At 39.6% G+C, this 22,336-nt stretch overlaps 1 protein-coding gene across 1 annotated transcript in view; it reads left to right on the top strand.

Moving 5' to 3' along the window:
- Positions 1 to 17,922, top strand: part of PLCXD3 (phosphatidylinositol specific phospholipase C X domain containing 3) — a 72,420-nt gene extending 54,498 nt beyond the window's left edge. The window contains exon 3 of the mRNA XM_007437374.3: positions 17,036 to 17,922. Coding sequence (XP_007437436.1) covers positions 17,036 to 17,192 — 157 coding nt within the window. The 3' untranslated portion in view covers positions 17,193 to 17,922. The remainder of the gene's footprint in view (positions 1 to 17,035) is intronic.
- The last annotated feature ends 4,414 nt before the right edge of the window (positions 17,923 to 22,336 follow it).

Raw genomic sequence — 22,336 nt, forward strand, 5'->3', positions numbered from 1 at the left:
AGGATTTCTAAAATGATTTGGGGGAGGAAGGGATCTGATACATGTAGATTTTCAACATTTGATCCAATTAGGAATTGTATTGTGTTATATGAAAGGTTAGCTCAGAATTAGTTCAAGAAATAATATACTATTTATGGAGCAGGACAAAAAATAACCCACCCTAAGAAAGGCTTCTGATAATTGTTTGAAATAATTAAATTTTATTGAATGTGTACTCTGCCTTTCCGCTTATGAAGCTATCAAGATGGCCTATAACAATTAATGCAAAACATAAAACATAACAATAAAATCAATACAAGATAAATCAGAATTAAACTAAGTATAATTAAAATCAGTTAAAAGCTTGGCAAATTGGAGAGGGGTGATTTTTTCTTCTTTTTTCTTTTGACATTTTTGTAATTACTGGGAGAATGGTAGCCAGACGTACCTTCCTGGGCAAAGTATTTCATGGCCTGAAAGCCACCCAGGAGAAGATCCTTTCCCTCATCCCAAAAGGCCAACTTCTGGTTGGATGGGCATCTTCAGAATGCCTCTCCTGCTGATCTGCATCATCAGGCAGGTTCACAATGGGAGACACATTATCTTAAGACAGTCAGGCCCTGAGTGCCTTTGGATTTTAAAGAACAACACTAAGATCTTCAGTTGTGTCTGGTAAGTTGTGAGCCAGTACAAATGTTTCAGTAGAGGCATCATGTAATCCCCGTACTTTGAACTGGTTAGCAGCCTGATTGCTGCAGTTTGCATCAACAGCCATTTCTGAATGTTTTTTATGTAGAGTGTGTTGCAATAGCCAGCATAGGTTATAACCAAGGGATGGATAACTGTCACCAAGTCTGATATCTTGGGAAACATGCTGGTTTGTATACTAAATGTAGTTGTGGATATGCATTCTTTGCGAAATCCAAATCCAGGGAAAGCTGGTGAGTCAAAGTGAGTCAGTGCTTTCAAACTGCAAACCTGCACCCAAAGAGGCTTTGCTCATTTCCCAAATCCAGTTTTCTGCTTACCAACAGCATCTCCTATCTTGTCTGGATTTAATTCCAGCTTTTCTCTCTCATCCAGCCCATTATCAAGATTAAGCAGGGTTCAGGATGACTGATGGCTCTCTTGGAGTGAGAGGTAGGGCGCATTAGAGCTGAATGTCACAAGAATACATGTTAAACAGCATAGTGGCAAGATAGGGGAATCCTGTGAGATACCATAGGTCAACCACCAAGATGTTGAATAGTATTGCCCCACTATCATCACCTAGACAGGATCCAACAGAAAATACCAGAACCACCACAAAATAGTGCTCCAAGGCTCACACACATAAGATTGCTTAGAAGGATACCATCGTTGATGATACCGAAAGGGTCACACTTTCCCCATTTAGTTTCTGGGATATGTTATCTTCCAAGCTGATCAAAGTGGCCTCAGTACCAAATAAACTGGACAAATAAACTTCAAGACCACGGCCACACAGCCCGGAAGACCCACACCAGCCATCGTATGCCGGCCGTGAAAGCCTTCAACAAAACTGGACAAACCTTCGATTGAAATGAATCCAGATAAGTCAGTTTCATCTGGAGCTTTAAGGCAGCGACATTCTTGATGATCTCACCCAAAGATGGAATACTTGAGAGTTGCCTATATAAAGACCTTAATCTGAAGTGTTAGAAATGACTGCGTTGAAACAATACATTAGACTATGGCTTGCTTAAGCCTAATTTGTTGCATAGGATGCGGTTGGCTGAATTCATACAATATAAGCTGTAAAGAATGGTTTAAGAGCAGACACTATTCTAAGCTATAACAAACAAGCAACATTTTGGCTTAGCATAGTATGTGAATCTAGTCACTGTCTTGCTGGCTTATGTACAATGTTGGCTTATGTACAACTGGGGATTCTGTGACACTGTACATTGCTGTAAAAGGAAGCATTACAAAATCCACATTTCCATGAGGCTGGTAAGTAGAAGTATGGAATTCAAAAGAATTCTGTGATATGTAGCCAGGTGGTGCTGTAACTCAGGGTTCTTCAACCTTGGCAACTTTAAGACGGGTGGACTTCAACTCCCAGAATTCCCACCCATCTTAAAGTTGCCAAGGTTGAGGAACCCTGCTGTAACTGATTGCCCACAAGAGCATGGAGACTTCAAGTTTGAACAAGGCTTCTTGCCAAGGCCATAAATTGGCTAATTTAAAGGTATCTCATGGGTCGCTTGACTAAAATGATAGTCAATGAAGTCTATGAAGCTATGAAGTCAGGAAGCTATTTGCATATATTTAGGGCACTGTTTCTCAACCTTGGCAACTTTAAGATCGGTGGACTTCAACTCCCAGAATTCCCCAGCCAGCCAAACTGGCTGGGGAATTCTGGGAGTTGAAGTCCACCGATCTTAAATTTGCCAAGGTTGAGTAACACTGATTTAGGGCATCTTAGCTTTGCATACTGCTTTAAGAACAGTAAAGGATAGGCAAGCCAATTGATGTCAATTCTTATAAAGCCAGGTAGCTAGCCTAGTTGGCATCTATTGGCCATAAGCCTGTTATCCATGCAGAGTTTCTATTAAACCCACACCCAGACCATTGGATAAGATGCTACTACAGATAGAATATCAACCCCAAATAGACACAGGTCATCATATTTGAGCTTCTGAGTAACACCTCCCATTGTAATGTCAGCCATAATGTCAGCAGGCACGTTATTAAAATAATCTTTCAACTCTGCTTCATTGCATTTGTGTCTCACATGCAGAGTTGCTGATAAAATATCTCCAGAGCTGGCTGTTCTTATCTCATTTTTCTTCCTCTGAAAAGTGAATGATTGGGCCTCATTGAGGTTTTGAGAGGCTAAACCCATTCAAGTGAAACCAAAGCAATGTCCCCCCCCCCCCATGGAAGGAAACAGCTGTAAACTTTTTATTCCAAACAGCACCCTAAAATACCATAATTTCCTTATTGTTCTGATTGGTTTTTGTTATTTCTTTAAGAGCGGTTAATTCTGTTTTACTGGACTTTATTGGACAAGGGCTTTTAACAGGGATAATCTTGCCCAGACAGACAGACAGACCCCTTGATACTTGGGCTGAAATATATACACCAGCTGTTGTAACATGCTTTTCTCCAGTCTTCCTGATTGACCTGGTAGAATAATGAACATGTATACCAACGGATGGGTTTAAAATGATCGAAGGATCATTCAATAGACTTTGACCCTTGGTGAGATTTAAAAATTGTAGAGTTGTTGAAACAAGAGTTCTGGTAGCTAAGCAACTGTCATGTAGAATATATTGCTGCTTGATAAAGTGGCTTTAAGGAGTGAAGCAAAACTGATTGGGACGAGCAAATCAGAGCCTTGGAGACCTGCCAGGCCAATTCCTTTGTTTACCGAGCTTTAGAGCCTGATCTGAGATGAGCGCCTTGTCTCCCAACCCTTCAAGCAATTACCGTAATGTATAGTGTGAAGCATTAGCTATCCAAAACAACATAAGCTGGAAACCACCAACATGAGTTCACAGTGGCATCTTAAGTTGAGATTTCCTGTGGTGGGAGCTGCCCTTATCTTTAGTAACTGACTTCTGCTTTTGAAACAGCTCTTATTTCAGTAAAATCTTGAGGAACAATATTTTGAAGACAGGCTTTCTATCAGCCTTCCCAGATAGACCAGACAGGAAACATGACCAGATGAGCTAATTCTACCTTATCATAAGGGTACCTTAGCAGAATCTTGCAAATCTGAAAGTACAAATCTCCTGCTGTCACTTTTACCACCTGATAAGTTAGGGTGGTTCCTTTCTGAGTTTCTTTCTCTGTCTGTTATGCAGCTGTGGGCTATACCCACTCTTATCTAATTGTTCCCTAGGCAGCATTATTTTGGGGGGGGGGGACCCTAGATTTTAAGAGAGGCTATAGCTGCACCACTGCCAGCTTTTACTTAATAGGTAATGGGTGATGGAAAAACCCTCTACTGTGAACCCTGAAGAGGAAAATTGCAGAATTCCGCTCCCTTCAGGGTGCTTATTTTTTCATAGTTTTGTGGGAAATATGCAAGGCCTGCTCTCTTGCATTATTGAAAATCAAAGGCAGATTTAAGGAAGAAGAGAAAAAAAAAAGACCACACAGTGTTTTTGTCACGGAGCAGAATTAAATGAAAGAGATGACTTTTCTTGTGGTTCCTGTTTAACTCCTTGTATGTCACCCAGGGTCACTGTCATGAAATGGGCAGCCCTATAAATCATGTAAATACATACATACATACATACATACATACATACATACATACATACATAAAGCTAGCTAATGGCAACAAGAGGCTTCTGGGAAATTCCTATAGTTTTCATTTCTCTGAGGGAACCATCTTAGATAAGAAGTCCATGGCCCTGTTCTGAGAACTAGGAAATACTTTTATGTCTAACTAATTAGTCGTCAAGCCAAATACATCTTTCAGACTTGCTCTAAACAACGAGAAAATGCTGTATTTCTCTTTTACCAGTTGTATTACTTCTTGTGTCCAGATTTGTGTGGATATATCTTCAAAATAAGTGAGCAAGCCTTAGAGTAAAGAACACTCCTTAATTATATAGAATCATAGAGTTGTTTGGGACTTTAGAGGTCAAACGAACTGCAGGTTCTGTGCAGGAACTGCAATGGAGACTTCAGCTGTAGAATTCCTGAGATATTTTTTATTTTTATTTATTTACCATATCTATACAGCCACCTATCTCACATAAAAGTGACTCATTTGTTCAGTTGTGCTTAAATACTTCCAATCAGAGAGAACACTTCATTTTCAGATATTCTGTGTCCTGTTTATTACCATTCAGTTGAATCTCTAATGTTCAATCACAGTTTTCATCCATTGTTTCTAGTCCTGCCCCGTGAAGTAATGCGTAATAAATCCACTACTCTGCAGACCTCTCCATATCTTCTCCTCACACCTGTTTTCTATAGGCTAAATGTGCCAGTCTTTTCAGCCATTCCTCATAGGATTTCTTTTCCAGACTTATCATCCCAGTCAACTTTTTCTGGACAGTTAGCCTGGAATAAGGAGGGAACTGGAAACTAATAATCCCTGGGATCTTCCTATTTTCCTTCTCTCCATAAATATAATACAGGCCATTTTGTCGATGTGTAGGAAAGAGAGTATCGTGGGGCATGAACGAAGTGTGCTTTTTTCTCACTAGTAATTTAGCTGCAGACAGTTCTGTCATATCTGAGAGATTTTAGGAAAGATATACAGAACAGAGTATGTCTTATTTTTAAAAAGCCTTGTTAAATTAAAAGAAAATCTGTGTGGGTGTGGTTTTTATAAAGCCAATATCTATGGGCTCATCTAGTGACAACCAAGGCATATCAACGTTGGTGACTTGGAACATAAGAGGAGTAAATGTAAAGAGCATGAATTAATGAACGAAAGGGAAGAATGGAAAATAGCTATGTTGTCTATTTCTGAACTAAGAGAAAGGAGAAGGATGTAATAAGTCTGAATGAAGATGGCCTAACCTTGTTGAGGGGAATTTCTAGATCTATTCAGTTTGCCCCTGTATTACTGATATATGGATTTTGGAATTAGTTTTCATTATTGTTATCTTAAATATGCCATTATTATATAAAGCAACTATATTTGAGCCAGGGACACTATGATCGCTGAATACAATAAAGTTTTCTAGATGCTTGTTCATTTAGCACTATATTTTCTCCTCTTTTGGAATGGCACTCCAGGATTTTAAGCAGTTTTTCCTCATTTCCTCTTACTTGAGATACATTTAAATGGCAACACTGTAGACTGAACCTAGGGCATTCTGCAGCTCTGAACCTCTGGAAATTTTTAAAGCTAATCATACATGATCGTTGGCGATAAGAATGAACTGTTGCAGTTTTGCATTGGCGATTCTCTCAATAGCATTTCTCCAATATATGGCAGTAGAATAGAAGTTTCAGCAGTCACACTAAATACATGAGAAAACAGTTTTCATTGTGGCAAGTGAAATACCTGAATGTGTCTAGTACAAATAGCAGGGGAGTCTCCTTATTGTGATGTTGTATGTGTATGAGAGAGCAAAAACCTCTTAGTTTGCAAGGGGCAATTGGAATCAATGTGATGGACTCGTCAAGGAGGAGACCCCCCACCTCTTTGGTTGGACATCAGCTTGGAATGTTCAGAGATTATTGTAACGGAGTCAGTTTTCTGATTTGATGGGACTTAGTTGCATGGAGTCAGTCAGAAGCGTATCATGCTAATGTGTCTGTTTCAGTAACTACTGTATATGAATAAAGAGCACATGTGATTTGATATGTGAGATTATTCATATTTTAATGAAAAGTTCATGTAATGAGAACATATTAAATAGAGAATGTTATGAATGGGGGGTGTCTGTAAAGGTCATTTTCATGAAAGTGTAGTGCCATGAGATACCTAATACTATTAAGAGAAATCATGGGTCACAGTAAGATCTGAATTGTGACATAGATTAAGGAAGAAAAAAAATACACCAAGGCATTAAAGACCTGAAATTTAGGTCTTTCTGAAATTTAGCCAGGCCAATGAAACTAGAGGCATGCATGATCCTACAGTGGTTAAAAGACGTCCGCTGAATTGTTTTCTATTTTGAACTATCAATATGGTTGAAACAGTGGACTGTTCATTTGTAGCTCTATAACAAGAATAAGGGGATTAGTTTTTCTTCCCAAAAGTATACTGGACATCAGTAACCATAATCCCCATGTAGACTCGAGAGAGAGAGAGAGTGATAGACACAGACACAGACGGGAATATAGGAGTAGCTACAGGTCCAAGTATAGTTAAGAATCAGTTATTCCAGCAGCGATGGAGGGACACCTTGCTGTGGCTAATATCATCGTGCAAAACGTTGTTCCTCATCTTCCCATTCAGGTCGCTTACCTTGCCGTTTTCCCTCTACTGCTCCTTTATGAATCTTTCCATTGCTCAGTGACACATATGCATTGGTCCCTGAACTATCTAGTTTTGATTTCCTGAATTTCCACACCAGCACTCTATTTCACTACTGCATGGTTAACCCTATTACTTTAGCTCCTAGGCTCAGTTATTCACTGAATATTCCATCAGGTGGAAAGCATCCAGCCACACAGGGGTATCTCAATGCATTGCTAGTTCTCACAGTACAGGAATTGGTCTGCTTGTGCTATGGCTTTATGTAAGAAGGCAACGTATGCTGTGTACAGAAAGGGAAATCAGAGCCAGATTACCTCCAGCCGTCATCTTGTCTAAGATTGTAAGTTAAAATTGTTTGAATCTAGCCTGTAATTTGTGGTACAACTATGATAGGATTCAATGATGGGAATTTAGGCTCAAGAAACTGCATGGAAGAGGTTCACTTGTAGAATCTACTTTTTTGGATTTAATGGAAGCAGGGGAAACTAGGGAATACTGGCCAATGAAGAATTAATCATCCACACATCCTCCTGGGCCATCTTGCCACTGAATTAGTGCAAGAACACCCTACAACATCCATGAGAATTTATCCAAAATTCTCTTTGCCTTTGAAATAATTTAATTCATCAAATTAAAAAAAGAACTGAACTGGTAGGAAAAAATGCAAGAAAATTTCAGGAATAGCACTGATTAATAGTGTAGATTGATATTTTGCCTTACACCATCTTCCGCAGCCTGAAACTGAGAAACTTGCAATCACCATCTAATTCAAAAGTCTTTTCCAAGTCACCAGTTCAAGGCCAGTAACAGCTTCCAGTCTCTCTCTCCCTCTCTCCCTCTCTCCCTCTCTCCCTCTCTCTCCTTCCTTCCTTCCTTCCTTCCTTCCTTCCTTCCTTCCTTCCTTCCTTCCTTCCTTCCTTCCTTCCTTCCTTCCTTCCTTCCTTCCTTCCTTCCTTGGAGAGAGGGCAGAAGGTATTAAAACAGAAAGAAAACAGGACATGATAGAAATGGAATGGGTGGCCACATTTCATGTGGAGCCTTAAGGAATACCCCGAGGTAATAAGAGTTCTCACAGCATATATTCTACAACTATGCTTCCTGGGGATTGTAGTTCATGAAACCTGGAGGACAACATCTTGGAAAGGTGGTATTGCTAATATTACCATTAGTTGTCTCCATATGCAACTGTAGAGAATCCAACGCAGATCAGATGACACCAATGGAATATGCCATTGCGAACACAGTCCTGTTCCAAGGGCCTGATTACCATTTATGATACCTATCTAGGTCAAAATGGGTACAAGAAACAGAACCCTTGAATCACATAAGTGTACCTAACAATAATTATCTAACAGCAAACTGTTTTTTAAAAAGCTGTTTAGTAAGTCTGGCTAGCAAGGATGGAAACAGTTTCTGATACTGCAGACCCCTCTCATTCATGCAAGCAAAAAGGCTATGTGTGGTTCAAAATAATTTGAAAAAAATGTCTCAGCTCTAGACTGAGCACAACTCTTCCTTGCTGTCTCTACTCAAGCCTGGGGCAGCTGCTTTAACAGTTGCAGTAACTTTAATAACTTAACTCCTTAAAGCAACTGCCCCGTTTTCAGAAATGGCTGCTGTGTTGCCTCTTGTGTAAGGTGCCAAGCGCTTGTTCCAAATAATTTTCCATCCTTGACAAGCCCTAGTAGCAAATGATCCCAACTGGTCCTTGTAAAATCCTTGCCTCTTATTCAACATCAATCAGCCAGCAAAGAGGCTTTTGCTGTGGCATTTCTACTGGAGCAGAGACTGATTCAAACAAGCCAATTAAAGCAAAAATCTCCATACCATGAACTCCTCACTGATAAATGTAATTGCCTGGTGGCCGTGGCACTGATAAGAGCTATAGGGTTTTTCACACTTGGCATGCAAATTCAGAATCTTCCTTCAGAGGCTTTCAGTGCTTTACTTCCCAGTCCATGGAAGGTGGAACAGAGGATTTTTCTTGTCAGCTAAAAAGGTTAGGAATCTCAAAGACATGAAAAGATGTCAGAAAGCTCACCCTTACTTGGTCTCCTTTGAGGCTGCCTGACAGGAGCCTAAGGAAGGCCTTTGCAGCCAACTCTCCAGGAAATACAACAGCTCTTGGTGACCAGCAGCTTTCTTATTTCATTCAACCCTTGGTACATTTCAAGCTTCATGCAGAAGCTACTGTTTTCTCCATGCTAATACACAGGGTATCGCAAGATCCATAACCAGAAGGGGGAATATCTACAGCTCAGACTCTCTCAAACAGTTTTCTTTTCTTAACATTTAGCTTTCATCGGTACCATATCCATCTACCCCTTTTACTTAACAGAGAAATAAGACAGGTGACTGGCATCCTGTTCTTCTGGAAGAAATCAACCCGTTGTTTCCCCCCAGTTCTGTGGACAATGAATTCCAAGGTAGTCAAAGTGGTATTTTATTGATTTGAAAGCATATATAAATAGGAGAACACTCCTTGTATTACATTTGGATTGACTACTCAGAATTAAATTCTAATACAGTTTAACATTAAATTTGAAAGTGAAAGGTTTATCTCTATAATTTTCCTTTGTTTGGCAAAACATTCTGTTACCATTATTTCCATTGTCATTCATAAGAAATTAAAGAGTCCCCAATTGTTGGCATAGGGAGCAATTTGTCTATCACCCAGCAATGACCATTTTGACTGTTTGATAGGAGGGTGGAATATTCCCCTTCCTCAGATATCAGGAAGTTTTATTTTTTTTAATGACCTCCATGCATCCTTGCACACTACCCATTCAAAATAATCCAAGATTACCTATGGGGGTAGAGATGGAACCAAGTCCATCAGTGCCCATATAGCAGTGAAAAGCCCCCCCCCCATGCTTAAGTCCTGGTGGGAGGAGGGAGTTAGATGAAGCATGTTGAAGCCCAGCAGACCTTTCAGGAAGATATGGGACTGTGCGGCCATCAGTAAAACTGCTTAATTTGTCATAGTTGTCTCTGATGCAATACTGGTTCAGCTCTTGGAGATGTCATGGTTGGAAAGCTTTCTTGCTCTCATAGAAAGTTCAATGCCTAGCCCACTGACCAACAAAATGGTAAGATGGGGAATTTAAATCAGACAGGAGTTGATGTGTGAGTTAGGCACAGATAATAAAATGTCAAGGATCAAGACTGTGTTAGTGCTGTTAAAGGCCAAGTGTTATGCTGTAACCTTTCAAAATACCGACATTTGCTGTGTCTCAACATCCTTGGGGAACCTTTTCGAAACAATAAATGTGAGCAATTTCAAGTTCAAAGTCTCTAGCGAATCCAGTGCCATTCAGTTCTTGGGACTAAAATAATGGGAATACTAATCACATTAACATTTAAAAAAAGAAAGAAGAAGCCAAAGCAAAACCAGTAATGAATATTTCTTTTGGGGCTATTGAAGCAGCAGGAACTGTTTTGTGTTTGAGTCATCCTGATCTGACAGAGCGACAGAATGTTAATCATGGCAATGTCAAAAGCAAGCAACTTCTCTAGACGAGAACTTCAGCTATTCATCATCACACCGTCCAGGGGAGGCAGAAAGCCAATATCATAAATGCAGAATAGCTTTCCTCAATAGAGTGCTCAACTCCAGTTCCCATCATCACAAGGAGCTTAGCCATGATTTTGTTGGCTTGGAATGTTAGGTATCATACTAACTGGCATTCCAACTCATCTGCAGGCTTGAGCTCATTAGTGGAGGACACGAATTTGTGGAAAGGAGATCTACACTATTAAATGAGAACGTAACCAAGCAGGCTGGATGCTGTTTGCAACTTTTTAAAAAAAGTATCATCAAAACATGAAGAGGGCAAAAGACAAAACACATTTCTGTGAGAAAATGTAACTTTAAAAAAAGATGCAATTCAATGATTTTTCTCCTCATGCGGACTTTTTTCCGAGAAAGCCTGAACTTTCTGAACACCTGAATATTTGCATTTCATTACAAATGTTTCTTGCCACTTAGGTTGTGCAACTTGAAGGGATGTACAACAAAACACTGATTGATGTTTATGTGCCAACAAGTCATTGTCGAGTCCTAGTGATTACATAGATAGATTTTACATTACAGTAATTCAAATGATCAAAAGTATCAAAAATATTGCCAAGAATTATAATAATTAATACTATCAACATAAATTTAACGTAATCATAATATTAAAAGTCATAACATCTTATGATATCTTATGGCCTGTGGGGTTTGTGGCCAGGCTTGCTGTTGTGCTGGTGTGTGTCAGCAGAAGGAGAGAAAAGAAAGTGGGGAGAAGAAGCTAGGTATGGCTTTGAGGCGTGGATGAACTGGCCTGGCTGCTAGCCAGGACTGTTGTGGGGCAGATGGAGGCAGCATTCTCATTGGCCAAGCCTAGTATATAGGTGTTGGGGTCTTAAGCCCAGTTGCTGGGTAAAATGCTGCCAGTTTGAGAGGGGGAGGGGGAATGGGGCACATTGCCACATTTGAACCTGTGCTGTTTTGAAGCATCAAGACAGGTGGAGAGCCTTTGGAGAGACTGTATAGGAAGTTGGTGGCTGGAGAGAGACATCTGGCCACTGGACTGGGCAGTTGCCATTTCCTGGCCCCAGAAGGAGAACAGTGTGAAGATGTCCACTGAAGACTTCCCTGGGAGAAGAGAAGTGAAGACTCAGGCAGAGGAATGTGCTTCACCCAAAACCCAAGACAGATGGGACAGAGGGAGGTGGCTGCCTGAAGAGGGATGTTATCTCAGAGAAACCCCAGACTGGAAAGGGCTGGGCAGAAGACGCAGGCAGAAGACCCACACAATGTCAATGTAGAGGGATGGCTGACAAGGTCTGAAATCCCGTGATGAAAGGCTTTAAGTAGACTCAAAGTAACTCAACCATTTCCCTTCCTAACTTTCTCTCTTAGTGAAACACTGAGGGGGAGGGAGTGGGAGTGGGAGAAAGGAATGGGAGAAAGGGGGAGTTGGTGACTAAGCAATGGAGCAGGTAGTTGCTAATGAATAGCTTTGGGAGAGAGGTAGAAACTGGAAAGTTTGGAAACTCTGCTGTAAACAGCTTTTGTTTTTTTCACTAATTCCTATAACTATATCTGTACATAGTAAAAGAAGCAAAAAGGCCTCTACTATCTAGGTCTCTGTGAAACAATTGTCATCTTTAAAGATAGATCCTCCCACCCAGATATTAGAGAACCTTCAGTCACACTGTGAGAGATACTCAGCAGTCACATTCATCTGAATTCAGGGACATCTTACTTCAGTCTCCAAATGCACGTTGAAAAAAACACGTTTTTAAAAGTTTCCTGAATACAGCTAGTCCTTATTTAACAACCACTTGTTCAGCAACCGTTCAGACTTAAGACAGAACTGAACGAGTGGTAGTTACAATTGGTCCTTGGAGTTTCAGCTGTTGCAGCATCCCTGTGGTCACCCAATCATGATTTCCGATGTTCCCTGCCAGCTTCTCACAAGCAAAGTCAATGGAGAAGCTGGTAGGAAGTCAGAAGTCACGGTCACGTGAGGTCCTTGCTTAACGACGACAACTGGGACTACTGGAACTGCTTTTGCTAAGTGGCGTGGTCACATGATATTGCACTTTACAACTGCATTGCTTAATGATGGCAATTCCAGTCCCAGTTGCCGTTGTTAACCGAGGACTACCTGTACTAGGAGCGAGGGTGCAGAACTTAGGTCTAGTTGAAAGGCATTTCACAAAATGGTTGTTCCTGCAGAGAATGCTTGCCTCTGAGTCTCCTTTCATAGCACTTCATGTGGAGGGGGGATGCTCCACAAGCACTCTTCACAGGCACACCTGTGAATATATGCATGAAGGCATGGAAATAAATATCATGGATCTGGAGTAAACTGATCTATCGCTTACAGCGTTGCAGTGGTAGAGAACCTTTCTCTGCAGAAGTTCCTTGGATTAATCCTTGCTTTAAATAGATAGTTTGAAATTTCTAAAGGTCTCCTGGCAGTCATTGTGGCTTGTGCTGAGCAAGATGGAGCAGCTGTCTGAGCAATACAAGGTGGCTTCCTACAAGCTTTTGTTACGAAAAGCCAGAAATGATCTGACAGTGAATGCAATTGCGAAGTCTCTATCTGGAGGGCTGAAATAAAAGCAGGTGGGATTTTTTTTTTGCTTTAGAAATATAGGAAGAGGAAAAAACTTGCCCCCTTAATTTCTATGAAACCAGTTGTTGTTAAAAGCAAAAGAATATTCCAGTTTAAAAAAAAAAATTGAGAGAGAGATACTGGCAAAGTGAATGCAAACAAACATAAGAAGGAACAAAACCCTATGTTCCATATATTGTTGCACTGATGACATAGTGTAAGAAAAAAACCACAGCAGCTATAACTTGTTGTATAGGGGACAACATTAAACTTTTGATGAAATTCCAATATTGTGGGCATAATTCTGTGAAACTTGCAAGAGTAGATGTTATAATGAAGACGTAGTAATTTATTAGTAGAACAGGAAACTTACAATGCATACTTTTTATAAATCCTGTCTTGTGTTACCATTAAAAGCCACCCAAAGCAAATATTTGCCTCTCTTTTGGTGGAGGAGGAGGAAGGTAGTATCTTTCTTCTTAATTTTGCTAGATGTCTACTTAGCTGTACACAGAAAGGTAATATAAATTAGGGAGGCAGTAAGTACAGTAATTAATTTATTTCTATCAATTTATATCAGCGACTTTAAGGTGTGTGGAATTCTGGGAGTTAGAGTCCACACATCTTAAAGTTGCTGGGGTTCAGAAACACTGATTTATATGACTGCCCATCTCACAATAGCAACTCTGGCTGGCTAACAGAAAGTTAAAACTCAATTAAAAAAAACGCCACCACCAACAATAAAAATAATTATACATATAGTGCTAGTCAAGGACAACAGTTATTACAAATAACATCCATCTCATGGGCCCCATTAACCTCCCAACCCCAGGAAAACAACTGTGTTTTTAAGGCTTTCTGAGAAGCCAGCAGAGTCAGTGCCAGATGGATCTCAGGGGCATGGTGTTCCAGAGGGCAGGTCAGGGTCAGACAGATCTCAGGGGGTATGGTCCTCAGACGGCAGGTACTGCATCAGAAAACATCCACTTCCTAGGTCCCGCCAGATGACCTAGGAAACGTATGTGGTGACTTTCGTCAAAGAGAGAGTGAGTGGCTCAATCTACTTCCAGTGCTATTGTTATGGGGATAAAACAAACTGAACGGAGCTCCCCATATAAGCTGTCTTAAGCTTGTGGAGAAAAGGCATGATACAAATCCAATAAATATCGACTTCTTAAAACATTTTTATCTCAGTCTTTGGTCTAACTAGGTGGCAACACTTTAGATGACCTGGCTAATCTCAACAATTTAAGCAAGGTTAGATGGGAGGACCTAGGAGACAGCCATGCCAAAGAAACCTAGGTCTATAAACTAGACTGGGAAGTCAAAAAGTCATCCCAGAAGAATGCTGTGATGAACCATTTCTGTTGCCAGAAAGATATCTGGACGTGTCCATTAGCCCACTGGGCATTAAGTTGCATTGAGGGAATTGGACCTCACTCCACTTCTCAATCCAGAGGTGTTCCAGAGTAGCTTTTGTACAACCATTAAAACCAGGGAGTCCCTGTCTCCTAGTTTCCAGTTTAAAGGTATAATGGATAAGGAAAATGGATGAACAGGGAAGGGAAGGGAAAAGCTGTTTCAGGCACTAGTTCTTCAAGCTGAATAATAGTTCACACCAGGACCAACTGGGATGGAAACTGTTCGAAGAAGCAAGGACCCTGAGGAGCTGTCCTTTTACTAGCGTAGCTAGAGTGGCGCTCCTTCCTTCTCACTTTTCTGTAGCCTGCATGGGTGTCTGCAGAGGGGGAGGAGGTTAAAAAGCCCACCACATGGCAAGTGCTAGATCACAATAGAAACCCCACCTCTTTTGTACTTCACTCACAATGCCACACTGGCAGATTTGATCTTCCCCCAGGAGACCCTACTGGTAGCCTGATAGATTAGTTGCAGTCAGGGAGCAGTAGCTTCTTGGTCACAAAATCCTGTTTTTACATGTGGCAGCCTAAAAAACTCTTTTAGGAACAACATACATAATTGGAAATAAACAAATGGATGGACTTCTTGCCAAATCCACTTTTCCCAAATTAGCATCCTGCAACCAAGAGATTCATTGTCCAGAAGTGCTTATCTATAATTCAACAGTCTACAATTGCTGGATAAAATTTGGAAGCACATTCAATCAGATGGTGCAATTTAATTTTTTGAGACAGAATAAATGTTGTAATTACAACTGTCCTCTGTAGTCTCTCTAAAAGTGGCAACAAAAGTGGAACTGGGAGTTAGGACTTGTTTCTCATCCTGATTTTTGCCATTTGAAGTCCAATGCATCTGGGGTCACCTGTTAGGGCAAGTGTAACAAATAAATGGAGAGTGAATCGGAGTTGAGTTACAGAGGTATTCAGCTCACTGAGAGCTAATAATGAGGGATGGTCCAAAGATTGGTCCTAAAGAAATGAGAGGGTGATTGAAAAGTCCAGTCAGCCAACTAGAAGTCCACTACAGGATTAAGCACAGAGAAGGCTAAGATTAGGAACTGGGAATTAGGATTTGGGCAATAACATACCTGATACAGAAACTCTTTCAGCTCTTCACTGTTTTCAAATGTTTATACTTCCTCTTACCTCTCTGTGGCCCAATCAGCTATTAAGAGCAACTCAAAATCAAGTCCAACCTCTTAAATTTTTATCCCCACTTCTTTATCACCAAACCTTTCTACTTTTCAGGTAATGATACTAAACATCTACCGTTCATGATCTGGTCTCTGTGTTCAGAAAAATATGATTAGCCAGGCACATCAACTACTCCCCCACTATCACTTCCCCCCACTCTTTATTTAATTTGTATCTGGCAGCCAGAAGATATTTGTGAATGTTAGGGTTTAGAATATAGCTGTTCGATGTTTCCGAGAGCATTCAGCCACGTGGGTGGCTGCTACACAGTGTGGTCTCTGTTTTCCCTGACTGAAATGCTTAATGAGGGCCATTACAAGGATTGAGGCATGCAGAGACTGGAAATTATAAGGAAGGATAAACAAGTGTTTTACCACCAGAAAGACATCTTCTCCCACAGGGAAAATACCAAATCTGGCTTCTTCCCATCACTGAGATCATTACAGGGAATATTTCCATATGATCTGTCGAACAAGAAAGATATTATAATCCTTTCTGTGAACTTTCTGTTGAGGGCAGTGTTAAATGAAGACGATACTAGGCATGCAGTGAAAGACGGATTTTCTGCTTTAACTTTTCCACTATATCAGTTGACTCAATTACTATTATTGTTATTATTTTATTTTTGGCCAACTATGAGAATTTTGCATTTAAAGTAGTAACAGTGGGCTTGTGTGACAGGGAAACAAAGTGGCTTGCATACTTGGGCCACGATCCAGATTTCTCTGCAAACTATACTTTGGAGCTCCAGTGTGGTTTTACTTCCTTCATCCTTCTCCAGCACAACCAAAGGCTGGAACCTTTTGCCTCTGTTTTAGATCACCTGCAGTTTGCTAAGTCATCCAGCCCAAAAGATGGTTCATCTGATTCATGGCTAGTGGACAAGAAGCTAAGACGTTCTTCATCCATACTTGTTTTCTTTGCCTATAAGATTAAACAAAGCTCAGTTCCTCATATTTCTAATCTTAACCTTGTTTCCCCCTATTTCAGTATCAATTTGCAGTTATTTTTAAATCTAAGCCTGTAAAAATTCTGGGGGTTTTTTTACACATTTTTCTGAATGTGCTTTGTATTCAATTTTGTCTAGTATACACATGTTTGAAAGCAATTGTCCTGAACATAATTGGTCCTTATATACTATTTTCACTAGCATGGACATTTATATGGGCACCATATTTCCCTAATATCTATGTATCAAAATATAGACACCTTGTGCTGAAAATTAAATTCATTTCACTTGGATATTAATGAAAGTTGGGCTTAGCTACAATAGGAACCCCTCATGTTATAGCAGAACCAAAAGAGGAGGGTGGGGAAGAAGAAATGGTTAGCAACTGATTTTTTGTTTGTTTGTTTGTTCTAGAATCCAGGAGTTTGCTTTGACTAATAGTAATAATTGCCCTTTTTCTTTCCAGAGCTCTCCCTGCCATGATGCAATGGGTCCGGGCTCAGACACCAGGTGAAAGTGGTATCAACATTGTCACCGCAGACTTTGTAGAACTTGGCGACTTTATCAGCACAGTCATAAAACTCAACTACATCTTGGATGAAGGTGAAGCCGATACAACCTGATAGTACTGTAATGTGTCCAACATGTTCCACAGTTGAACTTTTTTTCCAGTTGTGTTAGGTTAGGTTGTAATCTTGTAACCACAGATTTTGCAAGCACATGCTGAACATTATCATTTTCTTTTGAAAGTGTCGAGGAATTGGAAAGAATAGGCAAAAAGAGGACATTTTTGTAAGTTCTAATAATTTCCTGACATGGATGCAATTGTGTTTCTTGAAACCCAGTCAGGTTTCGTTATTCAAGTTATCGTAACTGAGAAAGCCATTAATAAATATTTCGCCAGCAACCAGTGTTTTGGGCCATAAGGATGATAATTGCTGTGCTTAATTCATAACTGGCAGCCATCTACTGTCCTTTATGCAATAAATTCCCATTGCTCTTAGGAATTTTGCTAATGGACAAGAACAGTGTATTATTTCTATCAAGGTGTACCATCTGCCAGTGTACTCCATTAATTAATGTTTAATTAATTGGTGGCATCAGCTTGGTTCTACTCAGGTGGGGGGGATATGCTATCAACATTAAAAACTAACCCCAAATTAGCAAGTTGTTTTAGTTCCACTGTTTAATATGTGCAGATTTTCTGGAAATTTAGAACACTTTGAATATTTTTTTCATTTTTTTAAAAAAAGGAACATTACACGGTTAGTCTAATTTTGTCCTCTTGCAACTGGTGGACAGTCTGCCATTGATTTCTGGATAGAAAGCATTAGAAAGCATTGGGTAGTGGCATTAGAGTGGCACCATAGAATGGCATTACCATTATTAGAGAATGATCCTATTTTTCCCTTTTAAAGTGCATCTTTGACCTTTTGAATTATATTTAAATATAATATATTTATTTATTAAACTAAATTATTATTTGTTATTATGGGTCAGCCACCTAGAGATACACTATATTTACACACCATTCAAAAGAGACAATAAAAAAGCTAAGAAGGAAACAAAAAGACCAGAACACATCCTCTCCATCAGCCAACACCCAGATAAGCAGGGATTAACACCAGACAAACAATCAAGCAGAAAACAATACCCCAATCAAGGAACTACCAACTCAGACAGATAATCGAACAGTAAACAACAGCCTAATCAAGGAACTACCAAGGAAAAAACCACACCCCCACTGACCCTGGCAGGGCAAGCTACTGTATATAAACAGGGAACAAACCCCACACTCACCTACACTGATGATGTTACCTAGTTGGGTAATGAAACATCTGCAAGCAAACAACCAAGTTCAGAGAGCACTAAGGACTCCGCAGTTCAACCCTGAGCTACAGATATTGTCTTCTATTAGTAAGACTGCCAGGACAATGGTATTAGGTTGGATTTGTATTTACCATGCTTACAGAGATTCATTGAAATCATGACTGATATCTCCCATTGATTTCACTGGATCTCCTCTCAACATGGTTAAGTCCACAACTACTCCACTATTTTTTTCTTAAAAATCAGTATTTAGACCCCAAGTATGGATTTTTGGTAACATATAAAAGTAGCATACATTTCTATTTAAGACAGCTGTAAACACAGAGATTAATACTGTCCCAGCTTATTCTAAGCAGAACATAAAAAAGTGTATCTATTCAAAAACATAAGCAGAATAGTTCAGGGAGCATTAATAATGTGAAGCTAATCTTTCATTTTCTGAGTAAAAGAATACTTAATGAAAAATCTATTCTAAAACTACCTATAGTGCATTACAATAGCTTTCCCACTCACTTGCCCCCTACGGGAATATGCAAATGCTAAGAGGTGATATAGTGGATGATGTTAATTAGGGATGGATAACCTGCAGCCCCTTTACCTTTTATACAAATAATAGCTCCCCCCAACACAAGACCAGTTGGTATGACTGGAGAAAACCCCAGAATGATATAAAACAGTGTTTCTCAACCTCAGCAACTTTAAGATGTTTGAACTTCAACTTCCAGAATTCCCCAGCCAGCCATCCTGAGGTTGAGAAACACTGATATAGAGGACCTTACAATCTGATGGTAAAAAAAAAAAAAAAGCCTGAAATATTTGTGGGATATCCAGTTTTCTTCCAGCTTATTTGATCTACAAGCTTTTCAGTGGTCTTTACAAATCATGGTTACAAAAGTAAAAACTCCCTCGAGTCAAGTTTGACTCCTGGTGAATTTCTGGATGCTTTTTGCTATTGCCTTCTTCCAGTTTTTTTTTTCCTCCCTAGACTTCTCTATGGATCTGGAATATCCTGATGGTCTTCCATCCAAATGCTAACTAGGTCTGACCTGTTCAGCTTATCTTGCGGTCAGTTAGGTGCTATGACTTGCTGAGTGAAATCATCAATATCAAATCCTCCTCCACCTGCTACCATCTAATATCCAGATCAACACTCCTTTCCCTGTTATAATTTCCTGCTCTCCAGTTTATTATGATCAGAACATTTCCAAGTCACTTCACCTCTTGATTTTTTCTTCTCTTTCTCCTCATGCAATTCTTCATTCAGCTTATTGCAGCTTTCCCTAATCTGGGGATTTCCAAATTATGATTCCCACCCAGCGTGGATGATGGTGATGATTCTTTGCAGTCAGCTTCAATATGCTCCCAGAATAGCTACCATTTGTCTCAGGACTGAGAGAAAATATGAATATGGGAAATACTCATCCCAATAAATATTTGTAATTATCTGGGTGGCTAAAATACATCATTCAGTCTCCCTTGGCCCAATGTATCTTACTTAAACAGAATCAATGAGTGAAGGACGTTAATTTTGACACTGGTCCTCGCTTGAAATGGATAATGTAAGAACTTTGCAGTGCCTAATTCAGGGAGAAGATTTCTTTTTTCTTAGTTTGTCATTTTTCTTTTAAAAAGTCCTTATTTGAATTAAATAATATATTTTATTTTAAGGGACAAATATATTTTAGACCAAATCTTATACTAAGATCAAGGGGGAAAGGGTCTTTGAAACATAGCTTCAAATTCTCAAAGAATATCTGACTAGTTTGTTTGGAAAGAGGCATTAGACAACTTGGACCTTTGGTCCAATCTGGCAGAACTACTCTTGTGAATGTATGCACACAGTTGAGAGTAAATCTCAGTCAGCTTCATTGAATTCATATTGATCCTTCTCTTTGAAGAATAAAATCTGAATGCCCTCTATGTTACCTTTAGAGGATACATAACAAGGGGAGATGGGAGTTCACATCTGAAGGACGCTAGTTTGGGGAACATTACTCTACACTACAAGATTGTCTAGGTTCCCTACCTGACAACATTGTTTCTTTCCTGACATTAAAGCTTATGCACCCTATAGTCATCTAAAGTGCAAAAGTCTATGAGTTTAATTCCCAGTAGAGAATTTGAACCCTGGAATACCTGCATCTGAGGAGTCTCAATAAAGGCTGAACCAATCACATGGTGTCTCCTGGTGGTCAGTCTTCCTGACATTATGAAGCATTAGATGCCAGTGTTAGAATTTGCACAGTGTTCCTTCTCAACTGTCCTCTTCCAGAGGTGGATTTGGGGAAGGGGTGCTCAAATTGTCAGTGGAGCAGTTGGCATGACTCTAGTACCTTCACACATTCTTTCACAGATGTGTGGGTGTGAGTGAATTCCATTTCTTAGAACTCCAGAATAAAGCCTACAGTCAAGGCCAGTACAAGGAGTTAATTTCAAATAGTCATAAAAGAAGAATGTAAATTAAAATGTATTATATATAAATATGCATAGCTATAGTATATCTTAAATTTATTGGAATCATTCAAATGTCTGATTAGCATCCCTTGTAGTTGTTGATTCAAGATTAAAAAACAAAGAAAAGCTTCTGCAGATATAACCAAATACGTTTTCTCAGCAACTTTGTTTTATTGGTGTTACTGAACTACAGGAAGAAAAAGAGAGAGGAACCTTGATTAGTATATATTTTCATGTAACTAATAATTACGTTCTTATTAGAGAAATGGAAATACTATGGAAATGAAAATAGATGGATATATTGGCCTTAATTAAAAAGAGTTAAGACCTATTTTGTTCACTGGTGGGTGTAATCAGCGGTAGACAAAACATCTGGTGGAGCACAGTGGGATAAAGCAAGGCTACACAATTTTAGCAGAGAATTTTTGCAATAACAGTTTGAAAGTTCTGTAGTTCCAACTCAACTAATTTGCAGTTCCAGTCATTCCACAGCTGGAAACTCATACAACATAAGTTTACTTCATGCAGGGGAGGGGGGGCTGCCTTTTATAAAATTAGTGGAAGGCCCAGGATAAAAACTAAAAGTGATTTTTATTAAAATGTAAATCAAATTAACAGAAAAAGAGCACGCTCTATTCATGGGTTAAACCCATTTCCCATGGGTTACATTAAAAATTACTAATTTTGTAAATGTTTTTGGAGATCTTGGGGCTTCCACCAAGTCTTTCAGAAACTTCATGCAGCCCTGGGTCTTTGGATTGTCAAATTTTCTGCTCCAGCATATGCTGATTTCCTGTATATTGCCTCAAATTGCCCCAACTGCCCTTTGGCCTTCACTATTATTCGTTCCATCTCATTCTGAGGCAAAATCTTATACCATGTATTCAAGAAATGTGAATTATAAATGTGGCTATTAACTTATCTGAATGATTTTTAAAAAAAAATTCCAAAAATCATCATAAGAACAATGGTGTCTCTTCATTTTCCATGAACAGAAATCTTACCCTAGGTCAGGAGAGGGCAACCTGACTCTTTCCAGAAACTGCTGCTTTATTTCTTACTAATGACCAACTTTTTTAAGGATGGTGGGTGCAACATTTGGAATGATACAAGTTGCCTTCCCTGTTCTAGGGCATGATTAGACATTCCTGTGGACTTGCAGGGCAAAAATCAAGGGTGTTGGGCAAGAGGCCACAGAAATTGTTCACTCTTTCCACAACCAGAGGAATCTCTGATAAGCTTCCCACATATCTCATGGTTTCTATAAACTTTTGCTTTAAGTTACCTTTAGTGGCCAGAAGAGACCATTATATGCAAGACATGAAAGGATAATTCTGCTTATTGGGCAAGTATAACTAATAATCCAGTATTATCTACACTGTTATTCTACACCAAGGGTGAGGAACTTGAGATGCTAACGTGTCCTGCAATCCCTGAATCCTGGGAGGCAGAAAGGCAAAGCTCTAAAATAAATTAAAAAGCA

The sequence above is a fragment of the Python bivittatus genome, unplaced genomic scaffold (genome assembly GCF_059951505.1).
Source record: "Python bivittatus isolate LINGU-HERP-01145 unplaced genomic scaffold, Pbiv_v1 ctg000570_np1212, whole genome shotgun sequence".
In the NCBI taxonomy this organism is placed as follows: Eukaryota; Metazoa; Chordata; class Lepidosauria; order Squamata; family Pythonidae; genus Python; species Python bivittatus.